The 27589-nt window shown below is 36.3% G+C and overlaps 1 protein-coding gene across 1 annotated transcript in view; it reads left to right on the plus strand.

Annotated features, from left to right (window-relative positions):
• The first annotated feature begins 24383 nt into the window (after positions 1–24383).
• Positions 24384–27589, plus strand: part of LOC106578186 (broad substrate specificity ATP-binding cassette transporter ABCG2-like) — a 44782-nt gene continuing 41576 nt past the window's right edge. The window contains exons 1-2 of the mRNA XM_045711410.1: positions 24384–24618; positions 26130–26366. Of these exons, the coding sequence (XP_045567366.1) occupies positions 26167–26366 (200 nt within the window). The 5' untranslated portion in view covers positions 24384–24618; positions 26130–26166. The remainder of the gene's footprint in view (positions 24619–26129; positions 26367–27589) is intronic.

The following is a 27589-nucleotide window of genomic DNA, read 5'->3' on the forward strand; positions in this document are numbered from 1 at the left end:
CGGCCGCTCGGGGCAGTCCGGCCGCTCGGGGCAGTCCGGCCACTCGGGGCAGTCCGGCCACTCGGGGCAGTCCGGCCACTCGGGGCAGTTCAGGGCAGTCTGGCCACTCCGGCAGTTCAGGGCAGTCTGGCCACTCCGGCAGTTCAGCGCAGCGTCTGGTGACGACTGTTGACTGGCGGGCAGCTCTGGTGACGACTGTTGACTGGCGGGCAGCTCTGGTGACGACTGTTGACTGGCGGGCAGCTCTGGTGACTGTTGACTGGCATGGCTGGGTTGACGCACTTGTAGCCTGGTGCGTGGTGCTGGTACTGGGCTTACCAGATTATGTACACGCACCTCCAGGCTAGTGCGGGGAGCGGGAACAGGACGAGTCGGACTGGGTTGACGCACTTCCGTGCTAGTGCGGGAGCTGGCCTGGGGCTCCATTCTTGCCCCGCAAAACTCCCCTTGTGCCCCCCCCTAAAAATGTATTGGGGGTGCCTCCCGGTCTCCCTTACCTCGCCAGCCTTCTTCCGCTGCTTGGTCCTTTGTTGGTGGGTAATTCTGTAACGGCTGTCTTCAGGAATGGACCAAAATGCAGCGGAGTTAGTATTCATCTTTCAATTTAATTAGAAAGAACACTATAACAAACAAAACAAGGAAACTGACAGCCAACAGTCCTGTCAGGTGCAAACACACTAAACAAGAAACAATTACCCACAAACCCCAGTGACAAACAACTCCTACATATGTGACTCCCAATCAGGAACAACGATTCCCAGCTGTTCCTGATCAGGAGTCACAAGACACACACCAGACTGCCACGTCCTGACCCCCAAACTACTACACCAGCTCCATCTGCTGGTCAGGACGTGACAGGGAAGCTTGTGGAAGGCTACCCAAAACATTTGACCCAAGTTAAACAATTTAAAGGCAATGCTACCAAATACTAATTGAGTGTATGTAAACTTCTGACCCACTGGGAATGTGATGAAAGAAATAAAACCTGAAATAAATCATTCTCTCTACTATTATTTTCACATTTTACATTCTTAAAATAAAGTGGTGATCCTAATTGACCTAAGACAGGGGAATTTTAACTTGGATTAAATGTCAGGATTTGTGAAAACCTGAGTTTAAATGTATTTGGCAAAGGTGTATGTAAACTTCTGACTTCATCTGTATATGACTAGAATCCAGCGGATACGTACAGGCCTTGGCAGGGTTACTGATCACACAATCCTACATCACTACAGTCGCCACTATATCACGGTGGTGTGTACTGCATTAGCTATCACTGTCACCACTATATCATGGTGGTGTGTACTGCATTAGCTATCACTGTCGCCACTATATCATGGTGGTGTGTACTGCATTAGCTATCACTGTCGCCACTATATCATGGTGGTGTGTACTGCATTAGCTATCACTGTCACCACTATATCATGGTGGTGTGTACTGCATTAGCTATCACTGTCGCCACTATATCATGGTGGTGTGTACTGCATTAGCTATCACTGTCGCCACTATATCATGGTGGTGTGTACTGCATTAGCTATCACTGTCGCCACTATATCATGGTGGTGTGTACTGCATTAGCTATCACTGTCGCCACTATATCATGGTGGTGTGTACTGCATTAGCTATCACTGTCGCCACTATATCATGGTGGTGTGTACTGCATTAGCTATCACTGTCGCCACTATATCATGGTGGTGTGTACTGCATTAGCTATCACTGTCGCCACTATATCATGGTGGTGTGTACTGCATTAGCTATCACTGTCGCCACTATATCATGGGTCCAAGCCCCTCCATTATGCAGGAGACCCTGTGACACACAGAGATGTGACCCCTAAACAATCCTAACAGGTCAGAGTTTAGGTTACACACCGCTCTGGAAGGGTGTGTGTGTGTGTGTGTGCGTGCGTGTGTGTGCAGGGTAGATTTCTCATGTACTAAAATTAGAATCTGCACATATGGAGAGGAAGCATGACAGTACTAGAGGTATGTTATTTTACATGATGTGTGTGTGTTTGTGTGAAAGAGACTGCGTGTACTGTTTGTAATTAAGGACTGTGTGTGTACGTGTGTGTGTGTGTGTGTGTGTGTGTGGGGGGGGGTGAATGTGGGTGTATTTGTGTGTTTGCGTGTGTTTGTTTCACAATATGAACTCTGTGACCTTTCTTCTTTCTCACAGGAAGACTGTTAACTGTTAAATGTTAGACTGTCAGACATTAACCTACTGAGAGAAAGACTGTTACTATGACTACTGACTCAAGACTACATTAACCTACTGAGAGAAAGACTGTTACTATGACTACTGACTCAAGACTACATTAACCTACTGAGAGAAAGACCGTTACTATGACTACTGACTCAAGACTACATTAACCTACTGAGACGAAGACCGTTACTATGACTACTGACTCAAGACTACATTAACCTACTGAGAGAAAGACTGTTACTATGACTACTGACTCAAGACTACATTAACCTACTGAGAGAAAGACTGTTACTATGACTACTGACTCAAGACTACATTAACCTACTGAGAGAAAGACCGTTACTATGACTACTGACTCAAGACTACATTAACCTACTGAGAGAAAGACCGTTACTATGACTACTGACTCAAGACTACATTAACCTACTGAGAGAAAGACCGTTACTATGACTACTGACTCAAGACTGCATTAACCTACTGAGAGAAAGACTGTTACTATGACTACTGACTCAAGACTACATTAACCTACTGAGAGAAAGACCGTTACTATGACTACTGACTCAAGACTACATTAACCTACTGAGAGAAAGACCGTTACTATGACTACTGAGTCAAGACTGCATTAACCTACTGAGAGAACGACTGTTACTATGACTACTGACTCAAGACTACATTAACCTACTGAGAGAAAGACCGTTACTATGACTACTGACTCAAGACTGCATTAAATCAGCACTCCTACTCTGAGACACTTTGACAAATCAAATCAAAGTTTATTGGTCTCGTACACAGTTTTACTTAAGTTTCCAACAATGCAGCAAAATCTAGTAATACAATAGTCATACACAGGGTATGAAAAGGTGTGTACTGCATTAGCTATCACTGTCGCCACCATATCATGGGTTCAAGCCCCTCCATTATGCAGGAGACCCTGTGACACACAGAGATGTGACCCCTAAACAATCCTAACAGGTCAGAGTTTAGGTTACACACCGCTCTGGAAGGGTGTGTGTGTGTGTGTGTGTGTGCATGTGCAGGGTAGATTTCTCATGTACTAAAATTAGAATCCCCACATATGGAGAGGAAGCATGACAGTACTAGAGGTATCTTCTTTTACATGACGAGGGAGGGAGGGAGGGAGGGAGGGAGGGAGGGAGGGAGGGAGGGAGGGAGGGAGGGAGGGAGGGAGAGGGAGGGAGAGATGCCTTAGAAACATTGCAGTTGATCTTCTGTGCAATGCAAGTAGACTGTGATCAATAACCAAGTTAGTCTATAGACTGATCGATACCGAGTTAGTCTATAGACTGATCAATAACCCTAGTTAGTCTACAGACTTGATTGTCTCCAGCTTTGTACCTTACATCATAATTTGGAGTTCAGTTTCTTTAAGATGGTTTTTGTATAATTTGTATAATGATTGTGAACAACTTCCTCCATTTTGTATGATATGTTACGTCCTGTAAAACATACATAATCAGAATAATAATTCCTGCTATTCCTACAATATGTTATGAATTAAATGATTAAACTCACTTTGAATCTCTTTAAGAATTGGCTGCTTTTACTACGGAACTGATACACTTTTCAGTAGAACAGTGGAACATTCTGCAGCTTGAGCCAGTTCAGATGGATGCAGGTTGAGGCCGCAGTTTCCTGATGGAAAACACTTGGCCTTCAAATCATTTTAATGTTCAGTGTGTGTAAGTAATTAAGTAGGTTACTCATGGTAGGATTGTAAGTAATTAGAGAGAGAGAGACATGAGTAACCTTCTCTCTCTCTCTCTCTCTCTCTCTCTCTCTCTCTCTCTCTCTCTCTCTCTCTGTCTCTCTCTCTCTCTCTCTCTCTCTCTCTCTCGGTGAGATACTGTAGATAGCACCCTCTAGTGGCTCAATGGGAAAACAAGGTATTGTCTAACTTTACTTTATGATGTTAGGCCTTTCCTTCCCATGGCCATGGAAAACACCTATTGGCCCCAAAAGTAGTGTACTATGTAGGGAATATATATATATATATTATGTTTCATTCTTTATTTATGCAGTTTAAAACCCATTGAGACCAGGGTCTCTTTCTGAAAGGTGCCCTGATGACAGCAATTCAACACCAATTACAATGTAAGATAAAACATGAATCAATACAAAACACAACAGAAAAACTGTTACATTCCTCAGCTACTAGATCCTTAATCAACACATTAAGCTGCCTGAGCAGCACCAGAACATCCAATCGTAATGAGTTCTACCTGAGCAGCACCAGAACATCCAATCGTAATGAGTTCTGCCTGAGCAGCACCAGCACATCCAATCGTAATGAGTTCTGCCTGAGCAGCACCAGAACATCCAATCGTAATGAGTTCTACCTGAGCAGCACCAGAACATCCAATCGTAATGAGTTCTGCCTGAGCAGCACCAGAACATCCAATCGTAATGAGTTCTACCTGAGCAGCACCAGAACATCCAATCGTAATGAGTTCTACCTGAGCAGCACCAGAACATCCAAATGTAATTTGTATTTTTTTTAACCTTTATTTAACCAGGTATGCAAGTTGAGAACAAGTTCTCATTTACAACTGCGACCTGGCCAAGATAAAGCAAAGCAGTTCGACAACATACAACAACACAGAGTTACACATGGAGTAAAACAAGCATACAGTCAGTAATACAGTAGAAAAATAAGTCTATATACAATGTGAGCAAATGAGGTGAGATAAGGGAGGTAAAGGCAATTAAAAGGCCATGGTGGCAAAGTACATACAATATAGCAATTAAAACACTGGAATTGTAGATTTGTAGTGGAAGAAAGTGCAAAGTAATGAGTTCTACATGAGCAGCACCAGAACATCCAATCGTAATGAGTTCTGCAAAGTGTTCCAGCAGTGAGGCGCATTAAAACCAAAAGCGGATTTACCTAATTTGGCGCAGACCCAAGGAACCTCAAGATTTAACCAAACCCTGTGAATGTGGTTGGTAAAACTCATGTTTTTATAGTTCAACAACATAGTCAGGTAAATCAGAAGCTTGTGTAGTAGAGCTCTCTAAACAAAAAGAGAATAGGGAAGTGATCTAGGGGACTTTAATGAGGACCAGCCAACCTTTAATACAGGATGTAGTGATGAGTATTAAACTGAGGACCAGCCAACCTTTAATACAGGATGTAGTGATGAGTATTCAAACTGAGGACCAGCCAACCTTTAATACAGGATGTAGTGATGAGTATTCAAACTGAGGACCAGCCAACCTTTAATACAGGATGTAGTGATGAGCATTCAAACTGTCACCTGTGATAAAGTGAAGGGCCCTACTATGGTAAACAGCATCCAATGGTTTAAGAGTAGTGGCAGCTGAATTCTGCTATATGGTGTGAGCAGTCAAGAACTGTCAGGAAGGTTGACTGTACAATCTGCTTCCTGCTGTTTAGGGAGAGGCAAGTTCTATTTCGAATAAAATAAAAAAAGACCACTTTAAATCTTAGCTTTTTAACTAGCTCATCAGTACGTTATTTAAACATTAAATCCTTGACAATCCAAACGCCCAGATATATATAGGCAGGAACCCAATTGATGAGAGAACCATTAAATTAACTAATATGTAGTCCATCTGAAACATTATTGCAAGAATTTAGAGAACAACATAAATGTAGTCTTGCCCATATTAAGTAGCAGTTTAAAACAAACCAGGGCTTTTTATAAGGTAACAAAGTCAGATTGCAGCTCTAACATCACCCGGTCTACAGTTGGGGCAACGGCATACATACCAGGATCATCTGCATACATATAAATATTACGCATTTTAACAGATAAACCAATGTTATTTATATTACAAGTTAACAGGTATTATTGTATTATTATATTACCAATATTATTTATATAAATAGTAAAGAGAACGCATCAAAAGTAGAGCACAATATTGGGAATATTATGCTAATAAGTAAACCGTTAACACTCAGATAGATAGTTAACACTCAGATAGATAGTTAACACTCAGATAGATAGTTAACATTCAGACAGATAGTTAACAATTAGATAGTTAACATTCAGACAGATAGTTAAGTCAGATAGATAGTTAACACTCAGATAGATAGTTAACACTCAGATAGATAGTTAACACTCAGATGGATAGTTAACACTCAGATAGATAGTTAACACTCAGATATATAGTTAACACTCAGATATATAGTTAACACTCAGATAGATAGTTAACACTCAGATAGATAGTTAACACTCAGATAGATAGTTAACACTCAGATAGTTAACACTCAGATAGTTAACACTCAGATAGTTAACACTCAGATAGATAGTTAACACTCAGATAGATAGTTAACACTCAGATAAATAGTTAACACTCAGATAAATAGTTAACACTCAGATAGATAGTTAACACTCAGATAGATAGTTAACACTCAGATAGATAGTTAACACTCAGATAAATAGTTAACACTCAGATAGATAGTTAACACCCAGATAGATAGTTAACACTCAGATAAATAGTTAACACTCAGATAGATAGTTAACACTCAGATAGATAGTTAACACCCACATAGATAGTTAACACTCAGATAGATAGTTAACATTCAGACAGATAGTTAAGTCAGATAGATAGTTAACACTCAGACAGATAGTTAACACTCAGATAGATAGTTAACACTCAGATAAATAGTTAACACTCATATAGATAGTTAACACTCAGATAGTTAACACTCACATAGATAGTTAACACTCAGATGGATAGTTAACACTCAGATAGATAGTTAACACTCAGAAAGATAGTTAACACTCAGATGGATAGTTAACATTCAGATAGATAGTTAACACTCAGATAGATAGTTAACACTCACATAGATAGTTAACACTCAGATGGATAGTTAACACTCAGATAGATAGTTAACACTCAGATAGATAGTTAACACTCAGATAGTTAACACTCAGATAGATAGTTAACACTCAGATAAATAGTTAACACTCAGATAGATAGTTAACACCCAGATAGATAGTTAACACTCAGATAAATAGTTAACACTCAGATAGATAGTTAACACTCAGATAGATAGTTAACACTCAGATAGATAGTTAACACTCAGATAAATAGTTAACACTCAGATAGATAGTTAACACCCAGATAGATAGTTAACACTCAGATAAATAGTTAACACTCAGATAGATAGTTAACACTCAGATAGATAGTTAACACTCAGATAGATAGTTAACACCCACATAGATAGTTAACACTCAGATAGATAGTTAACACTCACATAGATAGGTAACATTCAGACAGATAGTTAAGTCAGATAGATAGTTAACACTCAGACAGATAGTTAACACTCAGATAGATAGTTAACACTCAGATAAATAGTTAACAGTCATATAGATAGTTAACACTCAGATAGTTAACACTCACATAGATAGTTAACACTCAGATGGATAGTTAACACTCAGATGGATAGTTAACACTCAGAAAGATAGTTAACACTCAGATGGATAGTTAACATTCAGATAGATAGTTAACACTCAGATAGATAGTTAACACTCAGATAGTTAAAACTCAGATAGTTAACACTCAGATAGATAGTTAACACTCAGATAGATAGTTAACACTCAGATAGATAGTTAACACTCAGATAGATAGTTAACACTCAGATAGTTAACACTCAGATAGATAGTTAACACTCAGATAGTTAACACTCACATAGATAGTTAACACTCAGATAGATAGTTAACACTCACATAGATAGTTAACACTCAGATGGATAGTTAACACTCAGATAGATAGTTAACACTCAGATAGTTAACACTCAGATAGATAGTTAACACTCAGATAGTTAACATTCAGACAGATAGTTAAGTCAGATAGATAGTTAACACTCAGATAGATAGTTAACACTCAGATAAATAGTTAACACTCAGATAGATAGTTAACACTCAGATAGATAGGTAACATTCAGACAGATAGTTAAGTCAGATAGATAGTTAACACTCAGATAGATAGTTAACACTCAGATAGATAGTTAACACCCACATAGATAGTTAACACTCAGATAGATAGTTAACATTCAGACAGATAGTTAAGTCAGATAGATAGTTAACACTCAGACAGATAGTTAACACTCAGATAGATAGTTAACACTCAGATAAATAGTTAACACTCATATAGATAGTTAACACTCAGATAGTTAACACTCACATAGATAGTTAACACTCAGATGGATAGTTAACACTCAGATAGATAGTTAACACTCAGAAAGATAGTTAACACTCAGATGGATAGTTAACATTCAGATAGATAGTTAACACTCAGATAGATAGTTAACACTCACATAGATAGTTAACACTCAGATGGATAGTTAACACTCAGATAGATAGTTAACACTCAGATAGATAGTTAACACTCAGATAGTTAACACTCAGATAGATAGTTAACACTCAGATAAATAGTTAACACTCAGATAGATAGTTAACACCCAGATAGATAGTTAACACTCAGATAAATAGTTAACACTCAGATAGATAGTTAACACTCAGATAGATAGTTAACACTCAGATAGATAGTTAACACTCAGATAAATAGTTAACACTCAGATAGATAGTTAACACCCAGATAGATAGTTAACACTCAGATAAATAGTTAACACTCAGATAGATAGTTAACACTCAGGTAGATAGTTAACACTCAGATAGATAGTTAACACACACATAGATAGTTAACACTCAGATAGATAGTTAACACTCACATAGATAGGTAACATTCAGACAGATAGTTAAGTCAGATAGATAGTTAACACTCAGACAGATAGTTAACACTCAGATAGATAGTTAACACTCAGATAAATAGTTAACAGTCATATAGATAGTTAACACTCAGATAGTTAACACTCACATAGATAGTTAACACTCAGATGGATAGTTAACACTCAGATGGATAGTTAACACTCAGAAAGATAGTTAACACTCAGATGGATAGTTAACATTCAGATAGATAGTTAACACTCAGATAGATAGTTAACACTCAGATAGTTAAAACTCAGATAGTTAACACTCAGATAGATAGTTAACACTCAGATAGATAGTTAACACTCAGATAGTTAACACTCAGATAGATAGTTAACACTCAGATAGATAGTTAACACTCAGATAGTTAACACTCAGATAGATAGTTAACACTCAGATAGTTAACACTCAGATAGATAGTTAACACTCAGATAGTTAACACTCAGATAGATAGTTAACACTCAGATAGATAGTTAACACTCACATAGATAGTTAACACTCAGATGGATAGTTAACACTCAGATAGATAGTTAACACTCAGATAGTTAACACTCAGATAGATAGTTAACACTCAGATAGTTAACATTCAGACAGATAGTTAACAGTCAGATAGATAGTTAACACTCAGATGGATAGTTAACATTCAGATAGTTAACACTCAGATAGTTAACACTCAGACAGATAGTTAAGTCAGATAGATAGTTAACACTCAGATAGATAGTTAACACTCAGATAGATAGTTAACACTCAGATAGATAGTTAACACTCAGATAGTTAACACTCAGATAGATAGTTAACACTCAGATAGATAGTTAACACTCAGATAGATAGTTAACACTCAGATAGATAGTTAACACTCAGATAGATAGTTAACACTCAGATAAATAGTTAACACTCAGATAGATAGTTAACACTCACATAGATAGTTAACACTCAGATGGATAGTTAACACCCAGATAGATAGTTAACACCCAGATAGATAGTTAACACTCAGATAGATAGTTAACACTCAGATAAATAGTTAACACTCAGATAGATAGTTAACACTCACATAGATAGTTAACACTCAGATGGATAGTTAACACCCAGATAGATAGTTAACACCCAGATAGATAGTTAACACTCAGATAAATAGTTAACACTCAGATAGATAGTTAACACTCAGATAGATAGTTAACACTCAGATAGATAGTTAACACCCACATAGATAGTTAACACTCAGATAGATAGTTAACACTCAGATAGATAGGTAACATTCAGACAGATAGTTAAGTCAGATAGATAGTTAACACTCAGATAGATAGTTAACACTCAGATAGATAGTTAACACCCACATAGATAGTTAACACTCAGATAGATAGTTAACACTCAGACAGATAGTTAAGTCAGATAGATAGTTAACACTCAGACAGATAGTTAACACTCAGATAGATAGTTAACACTCAGATAAATAGTTAACACTCATATAGATAGTTAACACTCAGATAGTTAACACTCAGATAGATAGTTAACACTCAGATGGATAGTTAACACTCAGATAGATAGTTAACACTCAGAAAGATAGTTAACACTCAGATGGATAGTTAACATTCAGATAGATAGTTAACACTCAGATAGATAGTTAACACTCACATAGATAGTTAACACTCAGATGGATAGTTAACACTCAGATAGATAGTTAACACTCAGATAGATAGTTAACACTCAGATAGTTAACACTCAGATAGATAGTTAACACTCAGATAGATAGTTAACACTCAGATAGATAGTTAACACCCACATAGATAGTTAACACTCAGATAGATAGTTAACACTCAGATAGATAGGTAACATTCAGACAGATAGTTAAGTCAGATAGATAGTTAACACTCAGACAGATAGTTAACACTCAGATAGATAGTTAACACTCAGATAAATAGTTAACAGTCATATAGATAGTTAACACTCAGATAGTTAACACTCACATAGATAGTTAACACTCAGATGGATAGTTAACACTCAGATAGATAGTTAACACTCAGAAAGATAGTTAACACTCAGATGGATAGTTAACATTCAGATAGATAGTTAACACTCAGATAGTTAACACTCAGATAGATAGTTAACACTCAGATAGATAGTTAACACTCAGATAGTTAAAACTCAGATAGTTAACACTCAGATAAATAGTTAACACTCAGATAGATAGTTAACACTCAGATAGTTAACACTCAGATAGATAGTTAACACTCAGATAGATAGTTAACACTCAGATAGTTAACACTCAGATAGATAGTTAACACTCAGATAGTTAACACTCAGATAGATAGTTAACACTCAGATAGTTAACACTCAGATAGATAGTTAACACTCAGATAGATAGTTAACACTCAGATAGATAGTTAACACTCAGATGGATAGTTAACACTCATATAGATAGTTAACACTCAGATAGATAGTTAACACTCACATAGATAGTTAACACTCAGATGGATAGTTAACACTCAGATAGATAGTTAACACTCAGATAGTTAACACTCAGATAGTTAACATTCAGACAGATAGTTAAGTCAGATAGATAGTTAACACTCAGATAGATAGTTAACAGTCAGATAGATAGTTAACACTCAGATAGTTAAGACTCAGATAGATAGTTAAGACTCAGATAGTTAACACTCAGACAGATAGTTAACACTCAGATAGATAGTTAACACTCCGATAGATAGTTAACACTCAGACAGATAGTTAACACTCAGATAGATAGTTAACACTCAGATAGATAGTTAACACTCAGACAGATAGTTAACACTCAGATAGTTAACATTCAGACAGATAGTTAAGTAAGATAGATAGTTAACACTCAGACAGATAGTTAACACTCAGATAGATAGTTAACACTCAGAAAGATAGTTAACACTCAGATGGATAGTTAACATTCAGATAGTTAACACTCAGATAGTTAACACTCAGACAGATAGTTAACACTCAGATATATAGTTAACACTCAGATAGATAGTTAACACTCAGATAGATAGTTAACACTCAGATAGTTAACACTCAGATAGATAGTTAACACTCAGATAAATAGTTAACACTCAGATAGATAGTTAACACCCAGATAGATAGTTAACACTCAGATAAATAGTTAACACTCAGATAGATAGTTAACACTCAGATAGATAGTTAACACTCAGATAGATAGTTAACACTCAGATAAATAGTTAACACTCAGATAGATAGTTAACACCCAGATAGATAGTTAACACTCAGATAAATAGTTAACACTCAGATAGATAGTTAACACTCAGATAGATAGTTAACACTCAGATAGATAGTTAACACCCACATAGATAGTTAACACTCAGATAGATAGTTAACACTCAGATAGATAGGTAACATTCAGACAGATAGTTAAGTCAGATAGATAGTTAACACTCAGACAGATAGTTAACACTCAGATAGATAGTTAACACTCAGATAAATAGTTAACACTCATATAGATAGTTAACACTCAGATAGTTAACACTCACATAGATAGTTAACACTCAGATGGATAGTTAACACTCAGATAGATAGTTAACACTCAGAAAGATAGTTAACACTCAGATTGATAGTTAACATTCAGATAGATAGTTAACACTCAGATAGATAGTTAACACTCAGATAGTTAACACTCACATAGATAGTTAACACTCAGATGGATAGTTAACACTCAGATAGATAGTTAACACTCAGATAGATAGTTAACACTCAGATAGTTAACACTCAGATAGATAGTTAACACTCAGATAGATAGTTAACACTCAGATAGATAGTTAACACTCCGATAGATAGTTAACACTCAGGTAGATAGTTAACACTCACATAGATAGTTAACACTCAGATGGATAGTTAACACTCAGATAGATAGTTAACACTCAGATAGATAGTTAACACTCAGATGGATAGTTAACATTCAGATAGATAGTTAACACTCAGATAGATAGTTAACACTCAGATAGATAGTTAACACTCAGATAGATAGTTAACACTCACATAGATAGTTAACACTCAGAAGGATAGTTAACACTCAGATAGTTAACATTCAGACAGATAGTTAACTCAGATAGATAGTTAACACTCAGACAGATAGTTAACACTCAGATGGATAGTTAACACTCAGATAGATAGTTAACACTCAATGGATAGTTAACACTCAGATAGATAGTTAACACTCAGATAGTTAACACTCAGACAGATAGTTAACACTCAGATAGATAGTTAACACTCAGATAGATAGTTAACACTCAGATAGATAGTTAACACTCAGATAGTTAACACTCAGATAGATAGTTAACACTCAGATAGATAGTTAACACTCAGACAGATAGTTAACACTCAGATAGATAGTTAACACTCAGATAGTTAACACTCAGATAGATAGTTAACACTCCGATAGATAGTTAACACTCAGACAGATAGTTAACACTCAGACAGATAGTTAACACTCAGATAGATAGTTAACACTCAGACAGATAGTTAACACTCAGATAGTTAACATTCAGACAGATAGTTAAGTAAGATAGATAGTTAACACTCAGACAGATAGTTAACACTCAGATAGATAGTTAACACTCAGAAAGATAGTTAACACTCAGATGGATAGTTAACATTCAGATAGTTAACACTCAGATAGTTAACACTCAGACAGATAGTTAACACTCAGATAGATAGTTATCACTCAGATATATAGTTAACACTCAGATAGATAGTTAACACTCAGATAGATAGTTAACACTCAGATAGTTAACACTCAGATAGATAGTTAACACTCAGATAGATAGTTAACACTCAGATAGTTAACACTCAGATAGATAGTTAACACTCAGATAAATAGTTAACACTCAGATAGATAGTTAACACTCAGATAGATAGTTAACACTCAGATAGATAGTTAACACTCAGATAGATAGTTAACACTCAGATAGATAGTTAACACCCAGATAGATAGTTAACACTCAGATAAATAGTTAACACTCAGATAGATAGTTAACACTCAGATAGATAGTTAACACTCAGATAGATAGTTAACACCCACATAGATAGTTAACACTCAGATAGATAGTTAACACTCAGATAGATAGGTAACATTCAGACAGATAGTTAAGTCAGATAGATAGTTAACACTCAGACAGATAGTTAACACTCAGATAGATAGTTAACACTCAGATAGATAGTTAACACTCATATAGATAGTTAACACTCAGATAGTTAACACTCACATAGATAGTTAACACTCAGATGGATAGTTAACACTCAGATAGATAGTTAACACTCAGATAGATAGTTAACACTCAGATAGATAGTTAACATTCAGACAGATAGTTAACACTCAGATAGATAGTTAACACTCAGATAGTTAACACTCACTAGATAGTTAACACTCAGATAGATAGTTAACACTCAGATAGATAGTTAACACTCAGATAGATAGTTAACACTCAGATAGTTAACACTCAGATAGATAGTTAACACTCAGATAGATAGTTAACACTCAGATAGATAGTTAACACTCAGATAGATAGTTAACACTCAGATAGATAGTTAACACTCAGATAGATAGTTAACACTCAGATAGATAGTTAACACTCAGATAGATAGTTAACACTCAGATAGATAGTTAACACTCAGATAGATAGTTAACACTCAGATAGATAGTTAACACTCAGATAGATAGTTAACACTCAGATAGTTAACACTCAGACAGATAGTAAACACTCAGATAGATAGTTAACACTCAGATAGTTAACACTCAGATAGTTAACACTCAGATAGATAGTTAACACTCAGATAGATAGTTAACACTCAGATAGTTAACACTCAGATAGATAGTTAACACTCAGATAGATAGTTAACACTCAGATAGTTAACACTCAGATAGTTAACACTCACATAGATAGTTAACACTCAGATAGATAGTTAACACTCACATAGATAGTTAACACTCAGATGGATAGTTAACACTCAGATAGATAGTTAACACTCAGATAGTTAACAGTCAGATAGATAGTTAACACTCAGATAGTTAACATTCAGACAGATAGTTAACACTCAGATAGATAGTTAACACTCAGATAGTTAACACTCAGATAGATAGTTAACACTCAGATAGATAGTTAACACTCAGATAGATAGTTAACACTCAGTAGATAGTTAACACTCAGTAGATAGTTAACACTCAGATAGATAGTTAACACTCAGATAGATAGTTAACACTCAGATAGATAGTTAACACTCAGATAGTTAACACTCAGATAGATAGTTAACACTCAGATAGATAGTTAACACTCAGATAGATAGTTAACACTCAGATAGTTAACACTCAGATAGATAGTTAACACTCAGATAGATAGTTAACACTCAGATAGATAGTTAACACCCAGATAGATAGTTAACACTCAGATAGAATAGTTAACACTCAGATAGATAGTTAACACTCAGATAGATAGTTAACACTCAGATAGATAGTTAACACTCAGATAGATAGTTAACACTCAGATAAATAGTTAACACTCAGATAGATAGTTAACACCCAGATAGATAGTTAACACCCACATAGATAGTTAACACTCAGATAGATAGTTAACACTCAGATAGATAGGTAACATTCAGACAGATAGTTAAGTCAGATAGATAGTTAACACTCAGACAGATAGTTAACACTCAGATAGATAGTTAACACTCAGATAAATAGTTAACACTCATATAGATAGTTAACACTCAGATAGTTAACACTCACATAGATAGTTAACACTCAGATGGATAGTTAACACTCAGATAGATAGTTAACACTCAGATAGATAGTTAACACTCAGATAGTTAACACTCAGATAGATAGTTAACACTCAGATAGTTAACACTCAGATAGATAGTTAACACTCAGATAGATAGTTAACACTCAGATAGATAGTTAACACTCAGATAGATAGTTAACACTCAGATAGATAGTTAACACTCAGATAGATAGTTAACACTCAGATAGATAGTTAACACTCAGATAGATAGTTAACACTCAGATAGATAGTTAACACTCAGATAGATAGTTAACACTCAGATAGTTAACACTCAGATAGATAGTTAACACTCAGATAGATAGTTAACACTCAGATAGATAGTTAACACTCAGATAGATAGTTAACACTCAGATAAATAGTTAACACTCAGATAGATAGTTAACACCCAGATAGATAGTTAAAACTCAGATAAATAGTTAACACTCAGATAGATAGTTAACACTCAGATAGATAGTTAACACTCAGATAGATAGTTAACACTCAGATAAATAGTTAACACTCAGATAGATAGTTAACACCCAGATAGATAGTTAACACTCAGATAAATAGTTAACACTCAGATAGATAGTTAACACTCAGATAGATAGTTAACACTCAGATAGATAGTTAACACTCAGATAGATAGTTAACACTCAGATAGTTAACACTCAGATAGATAGTTAACACTCAGATAGTTAACACTCAGATAGATAGTTAACACTCAGATAGATAGTTAACACTCAGATAGATAGTTAACACTCAGATAGATAGTTAACACCCAGATAGATAGTTAACACTCAGATAGATAGTTAACACTCAGATAGATAGTTAACACTCAGATAGATAGTTAACACTCAGATAGATAGTTAACACTCAGATAGATAGTTAACACTCAGATAGATAGTTAACACTCAGATAGATAGTTAACACTCAGATAGATAGTTAACACTCAGATAGATAGTTAACACTCAGATAGATAGTTAACACTCAGATAGATAGTTAACACTCAGATAGATAGTTAACACTCAGATAGATAGTTAACACTCACATAGATAGTTAACACTCAGATAGATAGTTAACACTCAGATAGTTAACACTCACATAGATAGTTAACACTCGGATAGTTAACACTCACATAGATAGGTTACACTCAGATAGATAGTTAACACTCAGATAGATAGTTAACACTCAGATAGATAGTTAACACTCAGATAGATAGTTAACACTGAGATAGATAGTTAACACTCAGATAGTTAAAACTCAGATAGATAGTTAACACTCAGATAGATAGTTAACACTCAGATAGTTAACACTCAGATAGATAGTTAACACTCAGATAGATAGTTAACACTCAGATAGTTAACACTCAGATAGATAGTTAACACTCAGATAGTTAACACTCAGATAGATAGTTAACACTCAGATAGTTAACACTCACATAGATAGTTAACACTCAGATGGATAGTTAACACTCAGATAGATAGTTAACACTCAGATAGTTAACACTCAGATAGATAGTTAACACTCAGATAGTTAACATTCAGACAGATAGTTAAGTCAGAAAGATAGTTAACACTCAGATGGATAGTTAACATTCAGATAGTTAACACTCAGATAGTTAACACTCAGACAGATAGTTAACACTCAGATAGATAGTTAACACTCAGATATATAGTTAACACTCAGATAGATAGTTAACACTCAGATAGATAGTTAACACTCAGATAGTTAACACTCAGATAGATAGTTAACACTCAGATAGATAGTTAACACTCAGATAGATAGTTAACACTCAGATTGTTAACACTCAGATAGATAGTTAACACTCAGATAAATAGTTAACACTCAGATAGATAGTTAACACTCAGATAGATAGTTAACACTCAGATAGATAGTTAACACTCAGATAAATAGTTAACACTCAGATAGATAGTTAACACCCAGATAGATAGTTAACACTCAGATAAATAGTTAACACTCAGATAGATAGTTAACACTCAGATAGATAGTTAACACTCAGATAGATAGTTAACACCCACATAGATAGTTAACACTCAGATAGATAGTTAACACTCAGATAGATAGGTAACATTCAGACAGATAGTTAAGTCAGATAGATAGTTAACACTCAGATAGATAGTTAACACTCAGATAGATAGTTAACACCCACATAGATAGTTAACACTCAGATAGATAGTTAACATTCAGACAGATAGTTAAGTCAGATAGATAGTTAACACTCAGACAGATAGTTAACACTCAGATAGATAGTTAACACTCAGATAAATAGTTAACACTCATATAGATAGTTAACACTCAGATAGTTAACACTCACATAGATAGTTAACACTCAGATGGATAGTTAACACTCAGATAGATAGTTAACACTCAGAAAGATAGTTAACACTCAGATGGATAGTTAACATTCAGATAAATAGTTAACACTCAGATAGATAGTTAACACTCACATAGATAGTTAACACTCATATGGATAGTTAACACTCAGATAGATAGTTAACACTCAGATAGATAGTTAAGACTCAGATAGTTAACACTCAGATAGATAGTTAACACTCAGATAAATAGTTAACACTCAGATAGATAGTTAACACCCAGATAGATAGTTAACACTCAGATAAATAGTTAACACTCAGATAGATAGTTAACACTCAGATAGATAGTTAACACTCAGCTAGATAGTTAACACTCAGCTAGATAGTTAACACTCAGATAAATAGTTAACACTCAGATAGATAGTTAACACCCAGATAGATAGTTAACACTCAGATAGATAGTTAACACTCAGATAGATAGTTAACACTCAGATAGATAGTTAACACTCAGATAGATAGTTAACACCCGCATAGATAGTTAACACTCAGATAGATAGTTAACACTCACATAGATAGGTAACATTCAGACAGATAGTTAAGTCAGATAGATAGTTAACACTCAGACAGATAGTTAACACTCAGATAGATAGTTAACACTCAGATAAATAGTTAACAGTCATATAGATAGTTAACACTCAGATAGTTAACACTCACATAGATAGTTAACACTCAGATGGATAGTTAACACTCAGATAGATAGTTAACACTCAGAAAGATAGTTAACACTCAGAAAGATAGTTAACACTCAGATGGATAGTTAACATTCAGATAGATAGTTAACACTCAGATAGATAGTTAACACTCAGATAGTTAAAACTCGTAGATAGTTAACACTCAGATAGATAGTTAACACTCAGATAGATAGTTAACACTCAGATAGTTAACACTCAGATAGATAGTTAACACTCAGATAGATAGTTAACACTCAGATAGATAGTTAACACTCAGATAGATAGTTAACACTCAGATAGTTAACACTCAGATAGATAGTTAACACTCAGATAGTTAACACTCACATAGATAGTTAACACTCAGATAGATAGTTAACACTCACATAGATAGTTAACACTCAGATGGATAGTTAACACTCAGATAGATAGTTAACACTCAGATAGTTAACACTCAGATAGATAGTTAACACTCAGATAGTTAACATTCAGACAGATAGTTAAGTCAGATAGATAGTTAACACTCAGATAGATAGTTAACACTCAGATAGATAGTTAACACTCAGATAGTTAAGACTCAGATAGATAGTTAACACTCAGATAGTTAACACTCAGACAGATAGTTAACACTCAGATAGATAGTTAACACTCAGATAGTTAACACTCAGATAGATAGTTAACACTCCGATAGATAGTTAACACTCAGACAGATAGTTAACACTCAGATAGATAGTTAACACTCAGATAGATAGTTAACACTCAGACAGATAGTTAACACTCAGATAGTTAACATTCAGACAGATAGTTAAGTAAGATAGATAGTTAACACTCAGACAGATAGTTAACACTCAGATAGATAGTTAACACTCAGAAAGATAGTTAACACTCAGATGGATAGTTAACACTCAGATAGTTAACACTCAGACAGATAGTTAACACTCAGATAGATAGTTAACACTCAGATAGATAGTTAACACTCAGATATATAGTTAACACTCAGATAGATAGTTAACACTCAGATAGATAGTTAACACTCAGATAGTTAACACTCAGATAGATAGTTAACACTCAGATAGATAGTTAACACTCAGATAGTTAACACTCAGATAGATAGTTAACACTCAGATAAATAGTTAACACTCAGATAGATAGTTAACACCCAGATAGATAGTTAACACTCAGATAAATAGTTAACACTCAGATAGATAGTTAACACTCAGATAGATAGTTAACACCCAGATAGATAGTTAACACTCAGATAAATAGTTAACACTCAGATAGATAGTTAACACTCAGATAGATAGTTAACACTCAGATAGATAGTTAACACCCACATAGATAGTTAACACTCAGATAGATAGTTAACACTCAGATAGATCGTTAACACTCAGATAGTTAACACTCACATAGATAGTTAACACTCAGATGGATAGTTAACACTCAGATAGATAGTTAACACTCAGATAGATAGTTAACACTCAGATAGTTAACACTCAGATAGATAGTTAACACTCAGATAGATAGTTAACACTCAGATAGATAGTTAACACTCCGATAGATAGTTAACACTCAGGTAGATAGTTAACACTCACATAGATAGTTAACACTCAGATGGATAGTTAACACTCAGATAGATAGTTAACACTCAGAAAGATAGTTAACACTCAGATGGATAGTTAACATTCAGATAGATAGTTAACACTCAGATAGATAGTTAACACTCAGATAGATAGTTAACACTCAGATAGTTAACACTCAGACAGATAGTAAACACTCAGATAGATAGTTAACACTCAGATAGTTAACACTCAGATAGATAGTTAACACTCAGATAGATAGTTAACACTCAGATAGTTAACACTCAGATAGATAGTTAACACTCAGATAGATAGTTAACACTCGTAGATAGTTAACACTCAGAGATAGTTAACACTCAGATAGATAGTTAACACTCAGATAGATAGTTAACACTCAGATAGATAGTTAACACTCAGATGGATAGTTAACACTCAGATAGATAGTTAACACTCAGATAGTTAACAGTCAGATAGATAGTTAACACTCAGATAGTTAACATTCAGACAGATAGTTAACACTCAGATAGATAGTTAACACTCAGATAGTTAACACTCAGATAGATAGTTAACACTCAGATAGATAGTTAACACTCAGATAGATAGTTAACACTCAGATAGTTAACACTCAGATAGATAGTTAACACTCAGATAGATAGTTAACACTCAGATAGATAGTTAACACTCAGATAGTTAACACTCAGATAGATAGTTAACACTCAGATAAATAGTTAACACTCAGATAGATAGTTAACACCCAGATAGATAGTTAACACTCAGATAAATAGTTAACACTCAGATAGATAGTTAACACTCAGATAGATAGTTAACACTCAGATAGATAGTTAACACTCAGATAAATAGTTAACACTCAGATAGATAGTTAACACCCAGATAGATAGTTAACACCCACATAGATAGTTAACACTCAGATAGATAGTTAACACTCAGATAGATAGGTAACATTCAGACAGATAGTTAAGTCAGATAGATAGTTAACACTCAGACAGATAGTTAACACTCAGATAGATAGTTAACACTCAGATAAATAGTTAACACTCATATAGATAGTTAACACTCAGATAGTTAACACTCACATAGATAGTTAACACTCAGATGGATAGTTAACACTCAGATAGATAGTTAACACTCAGAAAAATAGTTAACACTCAGATTGATAGTTAACATTCAGATAGATAGTTAACACTAAGATAGATAGTTAACACTCAGATAGTTAACACTCACATAGATAGTTAACACTCAGATGGATAGTTAACACTCAGATAGATAGTTAACACTCAGATAGATAGTTAACACTCAGATAGTTAACACTCAGATAGATAGTTAACACTCAGATAGATAGTTAACACTCAGATAGTTAACACTCAGATAGATAGTTAACACCCACATAGATAGTTAACACTCAGATAGTTAACACTCACATAGATAGTTAACACTCGGATAGTTAACACTCACATAGATAGGTTACACTCAGATAGATAGTTAACACTCAGATAGATAGTTAACACTCAGATAGATAGTTAACACTCAGATAGATAGTTAACACTCCGATAGATAGTTAACACTCAGGTAGATAGTTAACACTCACATAGATAGTTAACACTCAGATGGATAGTTAACACTCAGATAGATAGTTAACACTCAGAAAGATAGTTAACACTCAGATGGATAGTTAACATTCAGATAGATAGTTAACACTCAGATAGATAGTTAACACTCAGATAGTTAACACTCAGATAGTTAACACTCAGACAGATAGTTAACACTCAGATAGATAGTTAACACTCAGATAGTTAACACTCAGATAGTTAACACTCAGATAGATAGTTAACACTCAGATAGATAGTTAACACTCAGATAGTTAACACTCAGATAGATAGTTAACACTCAGATAGATAGTTAACACTCAGATAGTTAACACTCAGATAGTTAACACTCAGATAGATAGTTAACACTCAGATAGATAGTTAACACTCAGACAGATAGTTAACACTCAGATAGTTAACATTCAGACAGATAGTTAAGTCAGATAGATAGTTAACACTCAGACAGATAGTTAACACTCAGATAGATAGTTAACACTCAGATAGATAGTTAACACTCAGATAGTTAACACTCAGATAGATAGTTAACACTCAGACAGATAGTTAACACTCAGATAGATAGTTAACACTCAGATAGATAGTTAACACTCAGACAGATAGTTAACACAGACACATAGTTAAGTCAGATAGATAGTTAACATAGTAAAGTCAGATGGATAGTTAACACTCAGATAGATAGTTAACAAAAGGAAGAGCCCGTCCACGCCCTTAGTACATTGAACAAACTCTCTCTCCTGATACAGACTACCTGCCAGATAACACATGTACAACATTTGACATTGTATAAGAGGACATAGTGCTGCACGGCCACACACACACAATGGGAATTTGTGTGAGAGGTCATGAACTCCTGCCATAAACAGGTGTCACTGTGTGTGTGTGTGTGTGTGTGTGTGTGTGTGTGTGTGTGTGTGTGTGTGTGTGTGTGTGTGTGTGTGTGTGTGTGTGTGTGTGCGTGCGTGCGTGCGTGCGTGCGTGCGTGCGTGTGTGTGTGTGTGTTATTATGTTCCAAAATCAAGTTGATAAAGACTTTATTTCTAGAGTTACCGTAGCTCTGGTCCAGGGCGTTAGGTCTTGTACGCGTGTAGTGGAGAAACAGCCTTTACGTCTTGTTACGAAACCCCAAATGGGATTATTCATTTTCTCATTTTACGACCAGCCAGACGTGGGTGCGTGTGCCCCTCCGGTCATAAACAGACAATCATACTGGCGTTCCAAGTGGCCTACGTCGGTCCTGGTCAAAAGTAAAGCCCTGGGGAATAGGGCGCCATTTGGGACGTAGATTTTTATCCGTCCACTGATCAACATGCTGTTCTCCCGTTACATAGACTTTTCTTCTTATCGAACTCAATTCATTTCAATTCAAAAGGGCTTTATTGGCATGGGAAACATGTTTGAAATTGCCAAAGCAAGTGACATAGACAATAAATTAGAAGGAAATGAACAGTAAACATCACATTCACAAAAGTTTTAAAATAATATAGATATATTTCAAATGGTATATTATTGGCTGTGTACGGTGTTGTAAGGATGTGCAAATAGTTGAAGTATGAAAGTGAAAATAAATAAACATAAATATGGGTTGTATTTACAATGGTGTTTGTTCTTCACTGGTTGCCCTTTTCTTGTGGCAACAGGTCACACATATTGCTGCTGTGACGGCACACTGTGGTATTTCACCCAGTAGATATGGGAGTTTATCAAATTTGGGTTTGTTTTAAAATTCTTTGTTGATCTGTGTAATCTGAGGGAAATATATGTCTCTAATATGGTCATACATTTGGCAGGAGGTTAGGAAGTGCAGCTCAGTTTCCACCTCATTTTGTGGGCAGTGTTGCACATAGCCTGCCTTCTCTTGAGAGCCCGTTCTGCCTTCGAAGCCTTTCTCAATAGCAAGGCTATGATCACTGAGTCTGTACATAGTCAAAGATTTCCTTAAGTTTGGGTCAGTCACAGTGGTCAGGTATTCTGCCACTGTGTAATCTCTGTTTAGGGCCAAATAGCATTCTAGTTTGCTCTGTTTATTTGTTGATTCTTTCCAATGTGTCAAGTAATTATCTTTTTGTTTTCTCATGATTTGGTTGGGTCTAACTGTGTTGCTGTCCTGGGTTCTCTGTGGGGTCTGTTTGTGTTTGTGAACAGAGCCCCAGGACCAGCTTGCTTAGGAGACTCTTCTCCAGGTTCATCTCTCTGTAGGTGAAGGATTTGTTACGTAAGGTTTGAGAATCGCTTCCCTTATTGTGGTTGTAGAATTTAACAGGTATTTTCTGCATTTTGATAATTAGCGTGAATCTTCCTAATTCTGCTCTGCGTGCATTATTTTGTGTTTTACGTTGTAAACTCTCTCACAGCACGGCAGGGCTGTAAAACTATAAATCTGCTGAAGACACGCCAACACATTCATTTATATAGCTCTCAAACTTGGTTACACAACACAGCTTTAGTTAGAGCTTACAAGAAAAAGGCATTTCGCTGTACTTTGTGCACGTGACATTAAAACCTGACATTTGAAACAATCCACAACACATTCCACTGCAAGGAGAATTAGGATTACATTGGTCGACACGGTAGTTTAGCGTTCAACTCTCCGTTTCCAGTCGCAGGGTAAGTGACACAAATGTGTTGCCTGTAATACTTGATAGACAAATTTTTGACGACTGACTGTTTATTTTAATTTTCTTTAACGATAATTAATGAATGTGAATAGATGTTACAGTTGTTTAACTTTCAGATGGGAACGTTAGAGAGCAATAGGCAATGTTTACATTATATCACTTTACTGTTGCAGAAAGAAACCAGCCAAATGCACCCGTCATAATTATTCCCACAGGCTACCTCGCTGTCTCATTTCAAACAGACATGTCCTCTATAATTATTCCCACAGGCTACCTCGCTGTCTCATTTCAAACAGACATGTCCTCTATAATTATTCCCACAGGCTACCTCGCTGTCTAATTTCTGACAGACATGTCCCTGTTACCACAGGCTACCTCGCTGTCTCATTTCAGACAGACATGTCCTCTATAATTATTCCCACAGGCTACCTCGCTGTCCCATTTCTAACAGACATATCCCTGTTACCACAGGCTACCTCGCTGTCTAATTTCTGACAGACATGTCTCTGTTACCACAGGCTACCTCGCTGTCTCATTTCTGACAGACATATCCCTGTTACCACAGGCTACCTCGCTGTCTCATTTCAAACAGACATGTCCCTGTTACCACAGGCTACCTCGCTGTCTCATTTCTGACAGACATATCCCTGTTACCACAGGCTACCTCGCTGTCTAATTTCTGACAGACATGTCCCTGTTACCACAGGCTACCTCGCTGTCTCATTTCTGACAGACATGTCCCTGTTACCACAGGCTACCTCGCTGTCTAATTTCTGACAGACATGTCCCTGTTACCACAGGCTACCTCGCTGTCTAATTTCTGACAGACATGTCCCTGTTACCACAGGCTACCTCGCTGTCTAATTTCTGACAGACATGTCCCTGTTACCACAGGCTACCTCGCTGTCTCATTTCTGACAGACATGTCCCTGTTACCACAGGCTACCTCGCTGTCTAATTTCTGACAGACATGTCCCTGTTACCACAGGCTACCTCGCTGTCTCATTTCTGACAGACATGTCCCTGTTACCACAGGCTACCTCGCTGTCTCATTTCTGACAGACATGTCCCTGTTACCACAGGCTACCTCGCTGTCTCATTTCAGACAGACATGTCCTCTATAATTATTCCCACAGGCTACCTCGCTGTCCCATTTCTAACAGACATATCCCTGTTACCACAGGCTACCTCGCTGTCTCATTTCTGACAGACATGTCCCTGTTACCACAGGCTACCTCGCTGTCTCATTTCTGACAGACATGTCCTCTATAATTATTCCCACAGGCTACCTCGCTGTCTCATTTCAAACAGACATGTCCTCTATAATTATTCCCACAGGCTACCTCGCTGTCCCATTTCAAACAGACATGTCCTCTATAATTATTCCCACAGGCTACCTCGCTGTCTCATTTCTAACAGACATGTCCTCTATAATTATTCCCACAGGCTACCTCGCTGTCTCATTTCTAACAGACATGTCCTCTATAATTATTCCCACAGGCTACCTCGCTGTCTCATTTCTGACAGGACCTTCAGAATGTCAAAGAAGTACAACAGCCACATCCTGGTGATGGAGGACAGAGGAACTAACGGGTCTCCTGAGTCTACCGGTACCACCGAGTCCCTTCAAGGTTCAACCGTTAGTTTCCATAACATCCACTATAAAGTGACGCAGAGGAGCGGCTGTCTGTGTATGAAGAGGAAGACCACCACCAAAGACATTCTCGTAGATCTGAAGTAAGTCGACTCGACGCTGTTGTTGAGATTTAATCAGGCCTTGTCACGCCCTGACCAGTAAAAGGGGTTATTTATTATTGTAGTTTGGTCAGGGCGTGGCAGGGGGTGTTTTGTTTTGTGTGTTTCGGGGTTTTTGGGTAATGTTCTACGTTGTCTATTTCTATGTTTGAATGTCTATTTAGTCTATTTCTATGTTCAGGTTTAGTTTGGCCTTCAATTGGAAGCAATTGGAGGCCATATTTAAGTAGGGGGTTTTTGTCACTGTGTTTGTGGGTAGTTGTTTTTCGCATAGTCCTTGTGTCCTTACGGAACTGTTGGTTTACGTCTATTTATTTTGTTTAAAGTGTTCACTTATATAAATAAAAGAAGGTGAGCATGATACCCGCTGCGCCTTGGTCCACTTTTTACAACGCACCTGACAGAACTACCCACCAAACGAAGACCAAGCAGTGGTGGGTAGTTCTGTCAGGTGCGTGAACACTTAACAAAAATAACAAACAACGACGAAAAACAGTCCTGTAAGGCTACACAGCTATACATAGAACATTACCCAAAAACCCAAGACACATAAATCAAACACACCCCTGCCACGTCCTGACCATACTATAATAACAAAATGACCCTTTACAGGACGTGACAGGCCCATACAGATGTCGGATCTTAATACGACCCATTGCGTCGCAGGTTAGAAAATAATCCCGACAGAAGGATTAAAATGGGATTTGTTTATATTTAGAATCCGCCACCGGGGGGCAGCTGGAAGCGGTGTTTGTAGTGACAGACAGCGGGTCCAATGTGTTTCAGTTGAAGTAACCTATGTAGACGGATAAATGGACAATACCTATAAGTGGTAGATGTATGTTTGTTATGGAAAATCTTCTCTTTTTTGTTGTTGTTGGATCAATTGTTTTATTATATGTTGAAGGCAAACAATAATCAGAATAAATTCACAATAGGTTTAGTGCCTGTGTGGCCCAGCGGTTACAGCCGTTTTATCCCGCATATACCAGAGTCGGCTCAAATCTGACCGACTTCTGCCCCTCTGAATTTTTGGACGAACTAGCAGTTACTCTCTGTGGGCTGTACTCTTACTCAAGTAATTTCTGAAGGAAGTAACTTATTACTCTGTTACATTTTACCAAATCACTTCAATTACAGTCGGATGAAAACCTCAACTCCAAAGGTGTGTTATTTAAAAAAAAAAAAATGTATGACATGAATCG

The sequence above is a fragment of the Salmo salar genome, unplaced genomic scaffold (assembly GCF_905237065.1).
Source record: "Salmo salar unplaced genomic scaffold, Ssal_v3.1, whole genome shotgun sequence".
Lineage (NCBI taxonomy): Eukaryota > Metazoa > Chordata > Actinopteri > Salmoniformes > Salmonidae > Salmo > Salmo salar.